The 20,472-nt window shown below is 35.4% G+C and overlaps 1 protein-coding gene across 1 annotated transcript in view; it reads left to right on the top strand.

The window, feature by feature from the left end:
• LOC106078156 (ribosome quality control complex subunit NEMF-like) overlaps positions 1 to 20,472 on the top strand; it is a 32,664-nt gene that overhangs the window by 2,590 nt on the left and 9,602 nt on the right. The window contains exons 2-24 of the mRNA XM_056025088.1: positions 1,274 to 1,358; positions 1,637 to 1,705; positions 2,805 to 2,907; positions 3,243 to 3,368; positions 7,566 to 7,711; positions 8,042 to 8,109; positions 8,387 to 8,476; positions 8,948 to 9,021; positions 9,335 to 9,402; positions 10,390 to 10,465; positions 11,313 to 11,375; positions 11,760 to 11,837; positions 11,991 to 12,038; positions 12,239 to 12,399; positions 12,727 to 12,831; positions 13,044 to 13,107; positions 13,784 to 13,872; positions 14,596 to 14,699; positions 15,418 to 15,480; positions 16,305 to 16,475; positions 16,591 to 16,649; positions 17,026 to 17,348; positions 17,683 to 17,779. Coding sequence (XP_055881063.1) covers positions 1,303 to 1,358; positions 1,637 to 1,705; positions 2,805 to 2,907; positions 3,243 to 3,368; positions 7,566 to 7,711; positions 8,042 to 8,109; positions 8,387 to 8,476; positions 8,948 to 9,021; positions 9,335 to 9,402; positions 10,390 to 10,465; positions 11,313 to 11,375; positions 11,760 to 11,837; positions 11,991 to 12,038; positions 12,239 to 12,399; positions 12,727 to 12,831; positions 13,044 to 13,107; positions 13,784 to 13,872; positions 14,596 to 14,699; positions 15,418 to 15,480; positions 16,305 to 16,475; positions 16,591 to 16,649; positions 17,026 to 17,348; positions 17,683 to 17,779 — 2,301 coding nt within the window. The 5' untranslated portion in view covers positions 1,274 to 1,302. The remainder of the gene's footprint in view (positions 1 to 1,273; positions 1,359 to 1,636; positions 1,706 to 2,804; positions 2,908 to 3,242; positions 3,369 to 7,565; positions 7,712 to 8,041; positions 8,110 to 8,386; positions 8,477 to 8,947; positions 9,022 to 9,334; positions 9,403 to 10,389; positions 10,466 to 11,312; positions 11,376 to 11,759; positions 11,838 to 11,990; positions 12,039 to 12,238; positions 12,400 to 12,726; positions 12,832 to 13,043; positions 13,108 to 13,783; positions 13,873 to 14,595; positions 14,700 to 15,417; positions 15,481 to 16,304; positions 16,476 to 16,590; positions 16,650 to 17,025; positions 17,349 to 17,682; positions 17,780 to 20,472) is intronic.

Here is a 20,472-nt window from a genome sequence, read left to right as displayed (position 1 = left end):
TGTGACCTGCATATTTTTCTGCATCTTGTGCAGACAAAGCTGTTTGATCTCTATCTGCCAGCATTCTATTTAAGTTTTCTTTTCATCTTCTGCACCTGTCTTCAATAAAGGCTTTTTTTTTTGGGTCTCAAATATGTGTCCCGCAGCTTGTGAGAGCTCTCCGTCTTTCTCAGAGTCCATCTACTACTAAGTAAATATCCTAGCAGTCTCATCCAGTGGCAGTGACTCTGAGTGAGGCTAAAATGGCGCCTGAGTTGATCTTTATAGCGCATATGGAGGTTACCTCTGTTACATCATCCTCCTTTAAGCTTGCCAAAGAAGATCACCTTTGGCATGCGACTGTCTTCCATGAGGGATAAGTGTCCAACCCAGAGCAGCTGTTGAATGGTAGTTAGTGTTTCTATACTGTCCACACTGGCCTCCAGCAGAACATAGTTATTTGTAATGTAGTCCTACTCTTTAGGTCTGTAAATAGAATCAAATACTTATAATAATATTAATTTTAATAAATAGAACTATATCTAGAATAATCTTTTTATCTTACGTTATAGATATACAAAGGTTACATAAAAAAAAAGATAATTAGATATTTAGATCTATTCCTGTGTATTTCATGTGTCACTCTAGTCTGTAAGCATTCATGTTAATCAGTGACTTTAACTTATTCAATTTGGTTTTCTTGGCTAATTCAGGCAACCCACAACATTCTCTAATGGCACTAATGGTGTTACGCTAATCAAATGTGAATATTAGTTTGTTGTAAATCTCACTGCTCTATTTTGTTTTAGTTTTTTTATGTTTTCTTGAGTTGAGATGTCCCAAGAAGAGGATGCATATTCTAATATTGGCCTAACTAAGGTTAAATAGCTTTTTAGTTCTATGTTCCTGTTTGATGTGTAAACATTTCTTTTAATAAACCCAAATGTTTCTAGGGTTTCTAGATCTAGATGTCTTAGTCTGCTTGTGTTTTTACTCCACTGATTAAGTCGAATTCTAAAAGTCTTATAAGATAGATAAAATTTGGATGACAGATTCAGAGTCCCCATGTTGAATGTTACATTTAAAAAAATAAACAAGCCAGTATCCTACACATTTTGTCTTTTCTCTTTCTTTTCCACTCTCTTATTAAAAAAGCATATCATATCAACCACAGAACACAATCTGCTTATAGTGTCAGGAAACTACAGCATTGTTATTTTATCATGTCCATATAAAATATTAGAATTGATCACATTACTGTTTACTTACAATTTACTCTCTTCACTAATTAAAGGTACTTGTTAATACTGAACAACATACAAAATGAAGGGAAGGTTTAGCAGTATTGATTTAGCTGTCATTATTCAAGAGATGAAACGGTAAGTGCTGACTTAAATAAATTTACATAAGCCAAGGACGTTACCTATCATTCATTCATTCATTCATAGACTGTTATACCACTCTAGCAGATGTCACTTCCGCTTTTGTCTTGTAATACAATTTGCTTCACAGAGTCTACTATAGTACCTATAATGCACTTGTTAAGCACCTAAAATAGGGTTAGGGTTTTTGAATGTCTAAATGGATAATTATTGATAATTGTTGATCTTAACTCTTTGTTTATAATTTTGTATTCTTTCTTTCTTGTTCATTTTAGATTTATCGGCATGAGAGTTGTCAATGTGTATGACTTGGATAATAAAACTTACCTGATCAAGCTGGGAAAGTAAGACAATCTGAATTTGCCTAGTTTTCCTTAGAAGTATTTTCATTAGAAAAATAGAGCATTAAAGTAGCTATTGATTTTTAAAAAAATATATCTTGGCAATTACAGGGGCTATAAATGTATATCACGATTGTGTTTAAAGAGAGAGTTGTGTTGTAAATAATAATGATGATCAAAGGCTAACCAACCTTTTTCAAGGACTAGCAGTCAACTAACTCAATTAGCTCCTATCCTCTCAAATATTCTCATCCCCAGAATATTCTAGACTCAACACCACATGCTCCAACAACCTTCACCTTGACTTTTTTTTATCATGTATATATGCAAATAACTATTCCCTATATAAGATTCTGTCTGTCATTGTTCCCGGGCATGCTACCCTGCCTCATAGTGGCGCCTGGGTGGAAACGATCGTAGGAGGAAACGATTAGGCTAAAGGGTAGCAAAACAAGACTCCTGTGGGGGTGCCTAAGGGGTGCGAGAGCATCCTCATTGTACTGCGCGGAGTTGTAAAAAAGCTCCCACAACCTTGTCACAATCCAGGCGCTGTTCCTCAAGGGGGCGTTACATAATAAATGGCGTGTCCCGCACGGTTAGCCTGGTATAGAAAAAGAAAATAGGCGGGGGTCTTAGCAGATGTATACGCGGCCTCTTGCCGCGAGTCTGACCCACCCACCAGACAAAACAGTGTACACTGTTTTCATGCAGGCCGGTGAGAGGGAGCTCTTTTCACTTTTGCTGGCCTAGAGTTCCAAGAGCTGAAGGCTCAACTCTACCTGACAGTTTAAGAGGAAGAAGAAGTCTGTCATTGTTTTCCTGCCCTTTGTGGCATGACCTGATTTGACCTGATATTAAGTACGGTTAACCTTTTATTGGCCACCTGATTATGTGCTGTCTTACCCCTGTGACCAGCCTTGACCTCTCATCCAGCCCACACAATAGTGTAATATGTATTTTCACTTTATTAGTATTATCACATATTAGTATAGTATTTTTTTGTTGGTGTCATTTTCCGTGTCATAAAATTTGTATTGTAAACACATCTGTGTGAGCATCTGTTTAAGCATTTGTTTTATTTTTTCATTTTTTATATTGACAGGCCTGATGAAAAAACTGTACTATTGTTTGAATCTGGAATTCGTCTTCATTATACAGACTTTGAATGGCCTAAAAATCCTGCTCCATCTGGATTCTCCATGAAAGTATGTTGCTGTGCTAGATGCAATTAGGTCTATTTTCTGCTTATATATGTTGACCTGAAAGAAAGTGTCCCTCAAAGGATTTCTAAAGAGATTGTTTAAAAGTATTATTTCAAATTGGATTGTATTTATATGCTATAATTTACCACGTTTTTTTGCACAGAAGAATCTAAGAACTAATTTAAACTAGCAAAATTTCTAGGAGCAATTTTGAGAACAATCTTAACTTGACACACCAGATGTTTACATTCTGAATAATAAATCCTATAGAATATTTTGTTTAGGGTTGAACTGTTCTTACAATTATTTTAAAGAAATACATGTATATCTCTCTCAAGCTAAGAAAACATTTGAAAAATCGTCGACTTGAAAGCATTAGCCAGTTGGGCACAGATCGCATTGTTGACCTTCAATTTGGCTCTGGTGAAGCAGCATATCATGTAATATTGGAACTCTATGATAGGGTAAGGTCAAAATATGTATTAAAGATTATGAACATTGAGGTTGAGTGTCAGAGAATGTGCTAAAAGAACTTGCAGTAATGAGTAAAAAAATAATTGCCAAAATTGTTCCTTGTCCAGTGTGCTAGGTGTGAAAAACAGCCACAGGATGATTTGATTAGTTTAAGTTTTTTAAAGTTTATACATATTTCTTAGAAAAAGTAATCTTGATGTTAATCTAGTAATAATAATGTAAGAGTGTAATTATTTATTAGTTGGAGAGAATACAATTGTTATATATTAATTTGGCTTCAATACTTGTTATCATTTCAAACTAAGGTTTAATTCCAAAGTCTTCTTCACAAGTAAATCACTTCACAGAGCTTCTTTGCCCATCCATTCTACAGCCTAATGTCTGTTAGCTCTCCTTACTGAATTACTTTCTCTCTCCATTTAGATTATCAACTCTGTAGATTTCTGCAAGATCACACTAGAATAATTTCCAGCTATATTATCACTTTGCTGAATACTCTTTGCTAGATTCCCCTGCAGACTTGTACTGAATTAACATTTTGTTTGATTGTTTTGCATATTATGGAGATTCCTTCTGAAAGGATTATTACATCCTAGTGTAACGTCTAGCGAGATGGCTGGGTTCGAACCCGTGCAGAAAGTCCAAAGTGGATACAACACAACCAGGCAGCCTTGCTGCTGTACATTATCTGTACATATTGTTATAAACTTGGTGGTGGCACAGATGGGGGTAGTGGCGTGAGTGTAGTCAGCCGACGCAATTCGCCCCAGGCCAGCGCTAGACGAGCGGTTAACCGTGACGAGCTACGACGGTCAACCGAGTCGAGTATCAACAGGACGGTTCGGGAAGGATCGCTGTCGTGAACGGAGCTCATGAGCGTCACGAGAGTTGTAGTCATCTGACCACCTAGAAACGCCGAGCGGCGTTCTGTCCGGTTCGAGAAGGCCAGTAGGGACCCTATATAAGAGCAGAGGTGTCGCAGTCAAGACGGTCGAGAAAAGGGGCTCAATACAGCAAGGTTGAGAAAGCGGGTTCACGACAGGAGTTCAGAACACGGTCGACTACAGCACAGTTCAGCGGTGTGGTTCTGTACGGAGCATTACGACAGTTCAGTGCGGAGTACTATCAAGTACAGTTGAGACGAACGGCGTCTTGATCTTGGTCTGTGATCGAGTCCGACACAACGAGCCTAGTGTGTGAAGTCAGTTCTGAACTGTTGAACCCAGTGCAAGCCCGGAACGAGACGGAGAGGCCAGTGCAAAAGACTTGATACGGCGGAACAGTGTTATCGGAGAGATATTTGTTATCGCAGAGCTATTTGTACTGTTCTACTTGCTGCCAATTGTACAGTATTGGCTGTTATTTATGGACATTAAACCTTTACGTTACTTCGGAGCCCTGAGTTGTCAAGTTCTTTAAGTTGGTGGTGTAAGGTGCAGTTTGCAGAGAGCCTGGATAGTGAGATTCGTAACAACTGGTGTCAGAAGTGGGATCGGATCGTATCGGATAGGAACGGATCTACTATGGCTCGTCTGAAACTGCTGTACGAACTTGAATTTAGAGAACTGAAGGAAGAACTCCGTGGACGAAGGCTGAAGGCATGTGGAAACAAAGAAACTTTACAAGCACGCCTCCGAGAAGACATGTTGGAAGAAAAAGAAGATCCGGACACATATCTTTTTGAAGTCGAACCGGACTTGCTGGAACAGCTCACCAGTATCATGCAGGAACAGATGGCAGCTATGCAGGGACAGATCGCCAGTAGCAAACAGGAGCAGATGGCAGCTATGCAGGGACAGATTGCCAGTAGCAAACAGGAGCAGATGGCAGCTATGAACTCGGGGCTGGAAAACACCAATTCCAAGATAGATGCCATAAACACCAAGATAGCCGCCATGAACCAACGCATACCTGCTGTGGAGGAGAGAATCATCAACTCAGACGTTCGTTCAGATGCTAAAGCCAGAGAGAGGAGCCTTGGTGGTGGACCCATTGAAATCTGACGAAGCCGTTGAGAGACATATGCAAGTCGAGAGATACCAGCCAGGTCCGAACCTAGCAGACATTGGTCCAGCTGCCAAGACTGGAGAGGAAAGTCCTGATGGTGGTAAAGAGAATCCAAGGCAATCTGACGTTAACATTGATGGACATTTGAAAGACGAAAGTCATCAACAAGGTCTGAAACCAACAAGTGATTGGCCCGATACTGAGACGAGAGAGAGAGGTCCTGATGGTGGTAAAGAAAGCCGAATGAAGCATGAGGCCGAAGACGAGGGACCTTTGCACGAGAAGTGTTACCAACCTGCCCCACGAGCATGCCCTCCAGACAAGACTGAAAATGATGACATGTCCCACAATTCCCTGTCCTGTGGATTTGAAGCCCATCCCAGTCCTTCTTCGCAAAGCCCTATGAAGTCACCTCTTTGGCCAACGATCTTGGTATCCCCAGCCCTTACATCCTATACCTTTCCATATGCCAAACGGCTGCCCTCAATACCGAACGACAAGAGAGCGACGCGACCACGACATCACTGCAGTCACATGAAGACCAACTGGCGGAGAAGAAGAAGGCTACTTTTGTTGAATGCAAGATGGATGACGATGAAACCTCGATATCACTGCAGCCACATGAAGACCAATTGGCGGAGAAGAAGAAGAAGACGGCGACTTTTGCTGAGTGCAATATGGATGACCATGCGATCACGAGGTCGATACAACCAGATGAAGGCTAACTGGAGGAAAAGAAGAAAACGTTTTCTGAACTCAACGTGGGTGGCGATGAAAGCACGACGGCGAAGCAACCAGGTTAAGGCCAACTGGAGGAAGAGAAGGAAGCGACAATTGCTGACTGCAACATGGATGGCTCCATCAAGCTCAAGAGGCAAGCCAACTGCCACTGATCGACCCCCGCCTGCAGCGATGAAACTTTACAGCCAATGTCATGATGTTGATTCTGTCCGGGACGGACAGATCTAAGGAGGGGGCAGTGTTATAAACTTGGTGGTGGCACAGATGGGGGTAGTGGTGTGAGTGTAGTCAGCCGACGCAATTCGCCCCAGGCCAGCGCTAGACGAGCGGTCAACCGTGACGAGCTACGACGGTCAACCGAGTCGAGTATCAACAGGACGGTTCGGGAAGGATCGCTGTCGTGAACGGAGCTCATGAGCGTCACGAGAGTTGTAGTCATCTGACCACCTAGAAACGCCGAGCAGCGTTCTGTCCGGTTCGAGAAGGCCAGTAGGGACCCTATATAAGAGCAGAGGTGTCGCAGTCAAGACGGTCGAGAAAAGGGGCTCAATACAGCAAGGTTGAGAAAGCGGGTTCACGACAGGAGTTCAGAACACGGTCGACTACAGCACAGTTCAGCGGTGTGGTTCTGTACGGAGCATTACGACAGTTCAGTGCGGAGTACTATCAAGTACAGTTGAGACGAACGGCGTCTTGATCTTGGTCTGTGATCGAGTCCGACACAACGAGCCTAGTGTGTGAAGTCAGTTCTGAACTGTTGAACCCAGTGCAAGCCCGGAACGAGACGGAGAGGCCAGTGCAAAAGACTTGATACGGCGGAACGGTGTTATCGGAGAGATATTTGTTATCGCAGAGCTATTTGTACTGTTCTACTTGCTGCCAATTGTACAGTATTGGCTGTTATTTATGGACATTAAACCTTTACGTTACTCATCAGTATTCTCTAATGCAAGACATCAGTGTTCTCTAATGCAAGGCATCAGTGTTTTCTAATGCAAGGCATGAGTGTTCTCTAATGCAAGACATCAGTGTTCTCTAATGCAAGACATCAGTGTTCTCTAATGCAAGACATTAATGTTCTTAAATACTGAATAGAATGTTTTCTTTTACCAGAAAGCAATGTTTTATTATACTAGATAGCAGTGTTCTTTCATACCATTTAAAAAAAAAAGTCATCAACATTCTTTAAAACCATAACACAAATAAACAAATAAAAACATATGGAAAACTAACACTCATTCAAAATAATTCACTTTTGACTATTAGAATATATTATGATAAATCATTCTGTTTATTTTTTTAATTTTTTTTTTTTTTTTGGCGTACCAGTATTTAGAAACTTTTGCTAGTACTATGCCTCAATGCTTTATTTATATTTATATATTGTGAGTTTAAGAGAATTAAAATAATTAAGAGAAATAATTGATTGTTGATTTCAGGGCAACGTTGTATTAACTGACCATGAATTAACTATCCTCTCATTGTTGCGGCCTAGGACAGATCATAGCCAGGATGTCAGGTTTGCAGTTAGAGAAAAATATCCATTGAGTTCTGGCAAGGAACATACAGCACCTACTAGAGAAAGGTACAGTTCATAGTAAATGGTTGATTAGTCAATACAATGAGATGCTAATTTCATTCTGAATGTTAGAAAAATGTTGTAATCTAAAATCAATTTCTATTTCTATCAGAAAATTTAAAAAAAAAGAGAATGGACACAGTTATTTAAAATATGCTAGTTTGTAATAGAATATCAACAACATATGTTTTACAATGCATTGAATTTTCGGTGGTTTATATTTTGTATAAAACTATTGTTTAAATACTTAAAAGGTGGCCATCTGGTTGAAGTCACTGAGGTCTTACAGTTTGATTTAAAAATTTGTGATTAGAATAGTTTTTTTTTTCTTCATAGAATAATGGAAATTTTGTCAAGTGCCAAAGATGGTGATGTTATAAAAAAATTGTTACTTCCTTGTGTAGGTAAGTTAACAATTCTAAACAATTCATTTGTAACAGTTTATTTCTGTTGAAACTTTTCTCTGTATATTTACAATAGCATGTTCTATTTCAGATTCTTGAGATTGAATGGAAAATGTTTATTTTTTAGCTACTTTTCCCAATAAACATAAATAAAGTTTTAAATATCTTTTCGGTTAACATTTACTGTTAGATTTTTTGTTAAATTATCTAAATTACATACAAGTAAAAAGTGAAAGATTTTACATCCATCACAGTTGAGACATTTATATACTTCTAGATTATGGGCCAGCTATAATTGATCATGTGTTAATCAAGTCTGGATTCTCAGAGAATGTCAAGTTTGGTAAAGATTTCAATCTAGATCAAGGTGAGTTGTTTTTTTATTTTCACTGAGTTATAATCCTAGCTATGAAGTTATTTTGTAGTTTATATGTTTGATGTTTTTCTGCATCTGTTGTGTTTTTGTTTTGTTTTCTGATTTGAATAATATTTCATTACTTCATTATTTCTTCACAATATGAATATTAAAAGAAAAACATTTTTATACTAATTTTGGAATACAAAAAAAAATGATAGGGACGGCTTGAACAAATTTGGTTCATGTGATTTTAAAATCATCCACAGAAAATAGGTCAGTCAGGACTGCGTAGATATGGACACATGCTAATTGGTCTAGGAATAATAAAATGATTGTTTTACTGGTTAAATTCTTTAACTAGATAGAAATAAATAAAAGGGTCTTATTAACAATAACTATTAGCTTTAAATGTTGTCATTTGCTCAAAGTGAATTGTAAATAGTTTTCAATTTTTAAAATTATTTTTTGTTTTGGTTTCAGATTTTGATAAACTTATGGATGCATTACAAGAAGCAGAAAATTTAATGTTTTCTTTATTATCAAATCCTTGTAAGGTAAGAGCTTGGTAAATGTTTTTATAAGTTGAATAGTGGTTATCATTATTTTGAATATTTTATTGTTAAACGTTGTGTTCAGATAGTTTGTAGAATGTTTACACTGATAAAGTTGTTTATAGAATGTTTAAACTGACATCTCCATTAAGTTGTTTTTAGAATGTTTCGACTGGCATCTTCATTAATTTGTTTTAAGAATGTTTAGACTGACACCTTCATTAAGTTGTTTTTAGAGTGTTTAGACTGGCATCTTCATCTTGTTTTGAAATACATTTCTGTTTTTATTTACACAATTTTTGTACTTCTCTAAAAGGGTTACATAATTCAGAAAGTAGACAAGAAACCTAATCCAGGTCCAAATGAAGAACAAGATATTTTGTTGTAAGTAATTCTAATGACTCATATTTGTTTTGTCTGTCTGTCAGTTCTCTGTTCAAATGGTTGATGCTGTTTTTATTCTGTATAGAGTCATGCATGCACCTTCTATACTTCTTTAGAGTGTATTTTACTGTTCACTTCAGAGGGCTTCCATTCTGAACAAATTGCACAATTTGTGTTCTTGTAGCTATTTGGGTTGCTGCTGTGATGTTTTGATTTTGTCATTTGTTGGTGTCATGATGTATTTTTGGAGAGATGCTTTGTTTTGTATTTTCTCCACAGTCATCTGACAAATGCAGATTTGGAGGTACCTACAAATCTAGCCAATAGCCCACTAGGACACAATGAAGCAACTCAGCTCTGAATATATTTAATACTTTCAAACTCAATTCAATCAAATTGTTAATCCAAAATATGAACCACAAGTACAATAACAACTTGAATAGTGTGTTAGAGGTGAAAGAAAACACAGTAAAGATACAAACAAACAAATAGTAATCCTGTTAAGAATAAACACACTTGAAATAATGACTGTGAACAATGACCAAAGACTAACAACCAACCAGTTTTGATAGCTAGCTTCACATTTATATAGTAGCATGTGGGGCATCAGAAGACCCCTAGGTCTTAACAATTAATTATTGATTATTTTGCTCATGAACTTGTACATATGTCGACTAATGTATATGTAGTATTTATTTATGCACTTAGAGGATATAGTACTTATTATAATACCTGGAACTGTTTGCACTGTTATGTATATATGTGTCCTGGTTTGTTAATATTACCTTCTCTGTTCACTGCCATTGCAAATGCTCATTTTAACAATTAAATATGCACAATTGTGACTGCTAATAGCTAAATTTATAGATCCACACAATTTTTAGACAGCATTTTTATGATCTAAATTACTTAATTAAATTAATTCTGGGCTTCGTTATCTGCCAAAGTCCACGTCGCAAAATTTAAAATAATTTTTTTTTGTTAAAGATATGAAGAATTTCATCCCTATTTATTTTGTCAACACCTAAACAAACCAGTCAAAGAATTTGATCAGTTTAATAAGGTAGGTCAAATAGTTGTTTTATAACTTGTTAAACAATTCTCTCTTCCACCCTTAGACACTCACAAGGGTATTTCTTTGATTCTTGTGTACAGAATTTAGACTAAGCCTCTACCTTTTATTTAAAGCCAAACCTAGTGCGCACTCATATTTTTTTTTGTCTTGTCTGTTGTAGCCGATGTAAAAATGAATGCTTTACCTCCTCCTCAACCCCCCCTCCCCCCAATACAAAAACACTCCCCCCCCCCACACACACACACACTTCCTATATACAATGTGATAATTTTCTGGCTCCTCAATCCTACATTTCACTCTAGGCCTAATAAACTTTTCTTTAACATTTGAGTAATTTTGTTCACACAGATCAAACACACATTCATACAGCTACTTCCATGTTTTATAAGTGGAAATATCAATTTGTTTTTATTAAGTGTTATTGTTTATTTCTATTATGTTTTCTCAATAATTTAAACAAAAAGAAACCCACTTAACATTCACAAACTTATCCATACACGCACAATGATGAGTTTAAACAGTGCTGTTGAGAGGTTTTAAAAACAGGTTATATCATTTTGCATGAATAAACATTTGTATTCAGCCTTTTTAAAAATGAAAAAAAAAGGATTTTGGAAAGTTGACCTTAGTGGAAATTTCTAAACACAAGGTTATTATTTTGAGAGAATTAGTGCTGAAGCAGTCAATTAATATATATGTTGAAAAAGGTAAACATATTCTATGAAAGATGCAGCACAATATTTACAATTTTAAAAATATGTGTTTCCTTCAAGTTAATTCTTTATAAAAGCATTACAAAAATATTTAGTTTTTTTGTTTTTATAAAACTATATAGGCTGTGGATGAATATTTTTCAAAAGTGGAGAGTCAGAAAGTGGAAGTCAAGGTCATACAACAAGTAAGTTGAGCTGGAGTTAGTGTTTCCCTTTGAGGCTTGGGCTTCCAGTTGCAACAGAAAGACTCCTGGGCTCATTGTGCATGAATGTTTTAGTTAATGCAGAAAACGTCTAACTTTTTGGAATAAACTTTTTTTTTACAGTCTATTATTCTAACATCTGCATTTATTTAATCAAACTTTTTCACTTGATTTATTATAAAACTCTGTTTAGTTCATTTGGTTTATCAGGCTTGAAATCTTTGTCAGTAATTGTATCAGCATTTTTCCAAACCTATAGTTTTATGATCGTCTTTAAATTCAGTATCTGAAGAGAAGCTTGTTATAGACAAACCAATTCACTATGCTAATTTTATACTGAAAAATGTACCATCTTGAATTCACCAGGAGAAGACTGCAATGAAAAAATTGGATCATGTCAAAAAAGAACATGAAAAAAGGCTTGAGACATTGCAGAAGGAGCAGGTTAGGAGCTAGTTATTTTCATTATTAAACTCTCATCTCAAAATAATGTTGGTGCTATGTTTTAACTATGGTCATTAGCTATGTCAGAGCAATGTTGTTTGTTGTTTTTTTTTGCTGTAAATTTCACTGGTATTTTTGTTTTTCTTTCTACAGGAAACTGATGTAGTCAAAGGACATCTAATAGAAACCAATCTTGAACTGGTACTGCAGCATTTGAATTAATGTCATTAAATGTTGATAAATGAAAAATTTAAAAAACATCTTAATAAATGATTTACTTAACTACGTTAATGCTTAAACAATTATAACTAATTTTAAATATTGATTGCTACTGTATAAGTATTATAACTTAATCCTAAATCAGATAATTAATATTTCTTCTTTTATTTTTCTCTCTAAAGGTTGACAAAGCCATATTGATAGTAAGGAGTGCATTGGCCAATCAGATCGATTGGTCTGAAATCTGGAACTTTGTCAAAGAAGCTAAGGCTAGTGGGGATCCTGTTGCCTCGTCTATCAAAAGTTTAAAGTTGGACTCGAACCAGATTACTCTGATGTTGCGGTTAGTTCATTTATTTTCTTTTGTTCCATGTGTTTTTTTTTTCTTTCTCCATTCTTAAAAAGAAAATTTGTTGTAAATGTAGCCAGTTTGATAATTGATTCAATTTCTGAACTACTTAGTGAAACAATGTTTTAGAAATACACCTTTATGCAAAAGTAACCATGGTATATAACTGTTTAAATGTTTCAGTATTAAAAGTATTAGGTTATTGTTATCTGTAATGTAAAAGAAATCTTGTGTAAGCGATGAATGATAATCATTTCGTTAATATCATGAGCTTACTCATGCTGATGGCGTCACAATTTTAACAATCTATTAACACCTCAGAGATCGCTTTGACACAGAAGATGAGGGTACCTCACATAGTGATAAAAAGAAATTTACAAATGTGGACATTGATCTTGGACTTGGAGCTTACGCCAATGCTAAAAAGTAGGTCATTACAATAGAACATTTTTGTAGTTCTATAAGAAAATGTCAACTTTAAAAAAAAAAAATCATTACTCATGTTTAACTTAAGCTCAAGATATTTTAAAAGTGTCTTAACCCTTTGGTATTATTATTATTATTATTATTATTAGTCAAGAAAATGTATTTTAGTTGGTATTGCTGATTAATGTACGAGTTTTCCTTGACTTGATCAGATACTTTGACAAGAAAAGGCAGGCAGCCAAAAAGGAACAGAAAACCATTGAAGCCTCCAGTAAGGTAATATTTGATATGATCTTTGTCTTCTTAAACATTATATGCATAGTTCAATTTGTGAAAACTAGAACCATAAACTGATGTACAATTTTCAAAATCTCAGAATCTAGGATCAACTTTTTGTTGACAACAAACAGTACTGTCTTACTAGAGTTTCCTCTTTTTTTTTTTTTATTCATCTCAAAACTTCTTGATATACAAGAATTAATGCTAGGCTCCAGACTTGCTTACTTAAACTGTCTTTTTCCACTTAGTAGGAATTTCATTAAGTAGCCAGTTATCTTAACAGTGGGAAGCGTGGTCGAGAGGCTAAGTATGCACAAAAAACCTTCTCCCAGATACCTCCTCCCCCCACTGGTCCACAAATGAGATTGGACCATAACCCTCTGAGCATGCTATAAGCATGAAAGTAGCACTATCTAAAAGCTATAATTATTAATAAATAGGCTGCACTAACAACTAATGGGAAAATGAATTAATGAACATTTTTTTTTAATAAGGCTTTTACTGTAATATTAAAAACATATGTAATGATGTATAATTTGTTGCTAAGTTACAGGTTTATCTTGTTACTAAAAGACAGAATAAAAACTTAACTGTTACATTGGATAAGTTGCAAGATTGAACTAATTGTGTACTTCAATGTAATAAACACATTGCTCTGCTATTTTCTCCCTAGGCTTTCAAATCAGCAGAGAAGAAAACTAAACAGTTATTGAAAGATGTCACAATAATAGCCAATATCAATAAAACGAGAAAAACATATTGGTTAGTGCATTTTATTTAGTGCTGTCTGTGATAGTAGTTTCAACTTCATTGTACCTCATTTTATTGCTTTAAGCAGACAACTGTTGTGTGAACTGATGCAATGAAAGGTACACAAAATGCTTTATTTGACAAAGATTGGCAACAAATGAAATAAAGATTGTTAAATGGGGTTTTGTTTCATAAAAATATGGATAGATTTATAGATATTTTTTACCAAAAGATATTAGTAATCAGAATGATCAAACTCATTAAAAGATCATTCTGAGAAAATGTTCTTTCAAAATTGCTGAGAACTGTAATGGTTATCCTGTATAGGAACCACTTAAATTAAAACATAAGCTATATTTTTTAAAAATAAATAATTTTTGTTTAAATCTCACAAAAGTAAATTTCCAACTTTATCAAATCATTGCATTTCATTGGATCACATTTGTACTTCACAAAGAACAATTACTTTGATGGTTACACTAATGCCAATCTATATAATACTTCATTAACTTGCTGGAATTTTTCCCCATGATATCATTCCAGCTCTGTCAGGGAATGGAACATTTAAAGGGTGAGTAAGTGTATCCCAACACTTAATTGGCCACACATTAAGACAACTAATTAAGACATTGGACACAATTCTTTGTCAATTTTCATAACTATCCTGTAGCCTTGGAAACCCATATATATTTTTTTAAGATTGACACAATTTTCAATTACTTTGTACTTGTACAGGTTTGAAAAGTTCTTATGGTTCATCAGTTCTGAGAACTACCTTGTCATAGGTGGCCATGACCAACAGCAGAATGAGATGATTGTGAAGAAATACATGGCTCCATGTGAGTAGAGCTCAAACTGTTTAGTTAGGTTAGAATATTGTGTCTTTTTCTAGCTTTTGAAACTGTCTTAAAGGTAAAATCAGATACCTTAATCATAATAATAATTTAATGTATAGAGCGCAGTTAACAAAAAAAAAATGTAAGCTCAAGGCGCCACGATAACATTACAAACATAAACATTAGAGCTAAAATGACCATATAATCTAAACAAGTTTTAGATAGGTCTTGAATGTTTTTTTTTAATGTAGTGTAGCAGGTTGTCTGTCTGAGATCAATGGGGAATAGTTCCAAACCTTTGGTCCGTGCTCTGAAAAAGCCAGCAAACCGTAGCTATTGGGGAGAAACGTGGCACCACTAGAAGCATTGAGTCCCTAAAGTATGGTACTTACTTACTTACTATCAAGCAATGTTTCTCTCCCTAAAGTATGGTACACTTACTATCAAGCAATGTTTCTCTCCCTAAAGTATGGTACACTTACTATCAAGCAATGTTTCTCTCCCTAAAGTATGGTACACTTACTATCAAGCAATGTTTCTCTCCCTAAAGTATGGTACACTTACTATCAAGCAATGTTTCTCTCCCTAAAGTATGGTACAGTTATTACCAAGCAATGTTTCTCTCCCTAAAGTATGGTACAGTTATTACCAAGCAATGTTTCTCTCCCTAAAGTATGGTACAGTTATTACCAAGCAATATTACCAATGTTTCATCTGACAGGTGATATTTATGTTCATGCTGATCTCCATGGAGCAAGTAGCTGTGTTATTAAAAACCCAGGAGGTGAGAACATTTCTTTCGACCATCCATACTTTTTACTATTGCACCAATGAGTCCTGGGCAGAGGGATTTAAAGAAGTAAATAAATTCCCTTAAACTAAAGTGATTAAATAAAGCCATTTGTATTCTGATTTAGTTTGACAACTTAAGTAAGAGATAGCTAGACAGGTCCGAGGTCCATGGGTCACTGTTTGGGGTTAAAAACTAATTTTTTTGTTATAATTGTGTCTCTGTGCTATTCTGAACATGTCATACTGGATTTTTAGACTACATTTTCATATTAACATATCCCAGCAGCTCCCTAGCAGTAGAAAATAATGCAATGAATGATGTTTCCAGTATTATGCAATGCAAATGTACATCATTCTGGGCTCATATGGTTGTTAGTCTTACAAAATCAATTTCGGTTCTTGTTTTCTTTGTGTTCAGCATATCAAGATATTTTGGTTGTGATTAGCTGAGTAATAACAAAAGAATGTGACTTTCTAAACTAAGGAATCTTGAGTTTGAATCTGAAATGAAGACTGATATTTTGATATTTAACATAACACTCCAATGAGTACCTTACATTGGCTAAGGAAAGTAAAGGCAAGAAATAGAACTGACAAGCTTTACTTTATATGTTGACACAAGAGCTTAAGGGGAAACATTTTTTTTTACTTTGCTACTACAAAATAAAGTCAGTAGCGAGCACCTTTTTTTTTCCAGTTTTATATGAGTGTAACTTAAGAAAATAAAATCAAGTCTGAAGCGAGTATCTTGTGTAACACAAAGAAAAACAGAAGCTTAAAAATTCCCATGTGTTGATAACAAATTTCCTGTTGCAGGCGGCCCCGTTCCTCCCAAAACACTGAATGAAGCTGGCACAATGGCCATATGTAACAGTGCAGCCTGGGAGTCAAAAGTGGTGACTTCTGCTTGGTGGGTCTATCCACATCAGGTGTCAAAAACTGCCCCAAGTGGTGAATACTTGACCACAGGAAGTTTTATGATCAGAGGTCAGTCACAGATTAAAATTTTTGACTTTATAATTTATATTTTTGACCATAAACTTTGTCATTTAAAATAGAAGATTGTTAACAAGATTTTATTGAAATGTTTTTATTTTTTTAGGCAAAAAGAACTACTTACCACCATCATATCTTATATACGGTTTTGGATTTCTGTTCAAGGTAATATTACTGTGCTGTAGAAAGTATTCATTATGATGTAAGGAAGAGCATTTGTTCAGCTTTATAGCTTCAATAAATAATGATTGATTTGTTCTCATCTGTGCTTTTGTTATCTTGACTACAGTTTAAAGAAATATTTAGAAAACTGATAAATTTAAAGAATAGCATGTACAATTTTAAGTAATACAAAAGCCAGTGTTTATTTTCAGTTGAGATTGCCACAATTCACTCAAATTATTTCAAGCTGTAAGCAACTGTTATCCTCACTTGTTCCTGTTTGTAAACCATTTCAAGATGGCTTCCTTATTGTTTTCCCACAACTACTTGGTAGATTTCCATTGTATTTCAAACAACTGAAAATTTTCTGCTTCCCCAGTTGGAGGATGGAAGTATAGAGCGTCATAAAGGAGAAAGGAAATTGAAAATGGCCAATGATGACATTGAAGACAACGTGGATTCTGCTAACGGTGAGGTCATCATTGACGATGATAGCGTTGATAGCGAAGATGAAATTGACATGGAAGGTCATGACAGGGGGGATGTCAAACCTAGCTCTCTCATTTCCCAAACTTGTCCAAGTGCAGACCTGAAAGGTGATATTGAAGACAGAACACAAAGCTTATCCTTGGAAGATGAGGATTTCTTGGATATAAATTATCCAGACACAAGCATCAAGTTGGATCATGTCCAAGGAGATAAGTACGCTCTGAAGTTTGTTTCACTATTAAAATTAGTTTATAAATGAAAATATGTAATACCGGTACCACTAGGTATCATTGTCTTGAGCAAAGTAACCTTAACACTTCTCCTTGACCCTTCTAAGGTACAAAGTTTTTTCTTTCCTTTTCCTTGCGCTACTGTCTACAAGATCTTCATTTTCCTTTTTTCCACTTCACTCTTAATGATAAGCATTAGTGCCATAAGAAGAAAACTATAAAATAATTTTTTTTTTCAAACAGTTCAAAAGTATTTTTTGTTGGTAATCTTAAGTCCTAGCAATTTGTTTAGCTGTTGGTTTGACTTTTTATTACAGTTTTGTGTTACACAGTGCAGCCAGCAGAAGTTCCTCTCTAGACCAATCAGATGTGTTCTTTCTTGGTGACAATGATCCAGTGATACTAGGACAAAAGGTTTGTAATTGGAAACTAACGAAGTTGTGTAAGATTTTACTGGTCATATGATTACTGTAGATATGGGTAATTATTCTTGAGAATATTAAAATTATAGTTCTTTTTTACTTATGTATTTTTATTTCATTCAATATAAGTCATTGATGTAAATGTGTTCCACAAACTATTATATTAATTAACTAGGAGGTGTACACTTGAGTTTGTATATAAAGAATAAGAAAGTAAAGAAAAGAAAAATTGATGTATTAACTCTAAAAAAAAATCTATAACATCACTATGTAGTTTAAACTGACTCTGAATTAGAAACAAATAGCAACCATTAAGTACTTTCTTGTAGAGTCTGTCTGACAAGTGACACACTATTTCAAAACAAGCTATCATAATTTTACTTTAGTTTCATAGAACCTTTTTTGTATGAAGCAAGTTTTTCTTATTATGCTGCAACTAAATCAAAACAGGTCTAGACCTAGACCTAAACCACGAAATCCACCAGATCTAAATGCAGGACCAACACTAGACAGAAACATGGAAGAAATAACAAAAGAAGAAATAAGGAATGCACTCAAACAAATGAAGACAGGTAAAGCAGCTGGAATTGACAACATACCACCTGAAGTCCTAAAAGAAGGAGGGAGTGAAATAGTTGACCAAATGCACAAACTATTCAACAAAATTTGGTTAACAGAAACACCTCTGGGTGAGTGGAAAAGGGCTTGCTAATAAAAATACCAAAGAGTGGAGATCTATCACAATGTGAGAAATGGCGAGGCATCACTTTGCTGTCAGTACCAAGCAAGATTTTTAGCAGAATCCTACTAAACAGAATAAAGGGAGCATGTGATGAACACCTAAGGGAAGAACAGCCCGGATTCAGAAAAGGGAGATCTTGTGCTGACCAAATAGCTACACTCATGATAATTGTAGAACAATGTGTCGAATGGCAATCTCCTCTCTATGCAACTTTTGTTGACTTTGAAAAAGCTTTTGATAGTGTCGACAGAGAATCTATCTGGACTGTAATGAGACATTATGGGATCCCCAATAAAATAATAACCATAATCAAGAACCTTTATGATGGTTTCACCTGCCAAGTAACCCACTGTGGCAAGCTGTCAGAGGAATTTCCAGTCACAACAGGAGTCAAACAGGGATGTCTTCTTTCACCACTCCTGTTCCTTCTAGTACTGGATTGGGTCACAAAAGAAGCCTACTCTAACGCAGGGAAAGGAATCCGATGGACTCTCACACAAAAGCTGGAAGATCTGGAATTCGCTGATGACATAGCCCTATTATCACACAGACTACAGGATATGCAAGAAAAGGTCACAGCTTTAAGCGAAGTAGGAAAAAGAGTAGGCCTCAAAATAAACCACCAAAAAACTAAAGTACTTAAAGTAAACAATAAACAAAGTGGAGACATAGTATTGGATTCTCAGACAATAGACCAAGTAGAAAATTTTATATACCTTGGGAGTGTAGTTAGTATATCAGGTGGAACAGATGAAGACATTAAACGCCGTATAAATCTAGCACGTCAGACATTTACACAGCTAAAACCAACCTGGAAATCTTCTTACATCTCAAACAAGACTAAACTAAGAATCTTTAACTCTAATGTCAAGGCTGTCCTACTGTATGGTTCTGAAACGTGGAGAACAACTGAAGCCACAACAAAAAAAATACAGACCTTCATCAACAGATGCCTGAGAAATATCCTAAAAATACACTGGTATGACAAAGTAGAAAACACCAAACTGTGGGAGATGAGTGGACAGAAAAATATAGAAGTGCAGATCTTAGAGAGGAAGTGGAGATGGATTGGTCACACCCTTAGAAAAGATACCAGCAACAGAGCTAGGCAGGCCTTAGAATGGAACCCCCAGGGAACAAGACGCAGAGGAAGACCAAAAAGAACATGGCGACGCAGTGTACTTGAAGAAGCAGAGAAGACCTGGAAGAGCTGGGACACTATCAAAAAGCTAGCAAGAGACCGTGGAGAGTGGCGTGTTTTTGTCGAGGCCCTATGTTCCATGAGGAGCTCAAAGGAGTGATGATGATGATGAAATCAAAACAGACTCGCCAACAGATATTACAAGTCAGCTTACCAATATTGTGCCTAATGTTAGGCTCTTGTAGAACACAAAGTCATTAAACCTTATTTTTTGTATATGCTTATTTCTGTTATTTCTTATTGTGTTATACATGAAAATAATCATTATATTTTATAATTTAAACAAATAAGAAATAATCCAATCTAAATAAATAGTCATAGTAGTCCACTAAATTCTCCAAATGTGTGAACTGTTCCATTAAAAAGAAACACTGCTAAATTATTATTGGGTAAAGACTTGCATAAATTAAAAGACAAAGATCAATATATTATGACAACAAAGAAATTACACAAAATGTCTTGATTGCAAATAAAAAAAAGAATAATTAAAAAAATAAAACTCACAAAATTTGTTCTTTGATCTTTATATTGTAACCAGCTTGTTATTTCCTCATTGATTTTTACATTGTAACCAATTTGTTGATTATTTCCTCATTGATCTTTACATTGTAACCAACTTGTTGATTATTTCCTCATTGATTTTTACATTGTAACCAACTTGTTGATTATTTCCTCATTGATTTTTACATTGTAACCAATTTGTTGATTATTTCCTCATTGATCTTTACATTGTAACCAACTT

The sequence above is a fragment of the Biomphalaria glabrata genome, chromosome 3, assembly GCF_947242115.1.
Source record: "Biomphalaria glabrata chromosome 3, xgBioGlab47.1, whole genome shotgun sequence".
Classification (NCBI taxonomy): domain Eukaryota; kingdom Metazoa; phylum Mollusca; class Gastropoda; family Planorbidae; genus Biomphalaria; species Biomphalaria glabrata.
Note: the sequence above shows the minus strand (reverse complement) of the source record. Positions and strands in the feature narration are given on the sequence as shown.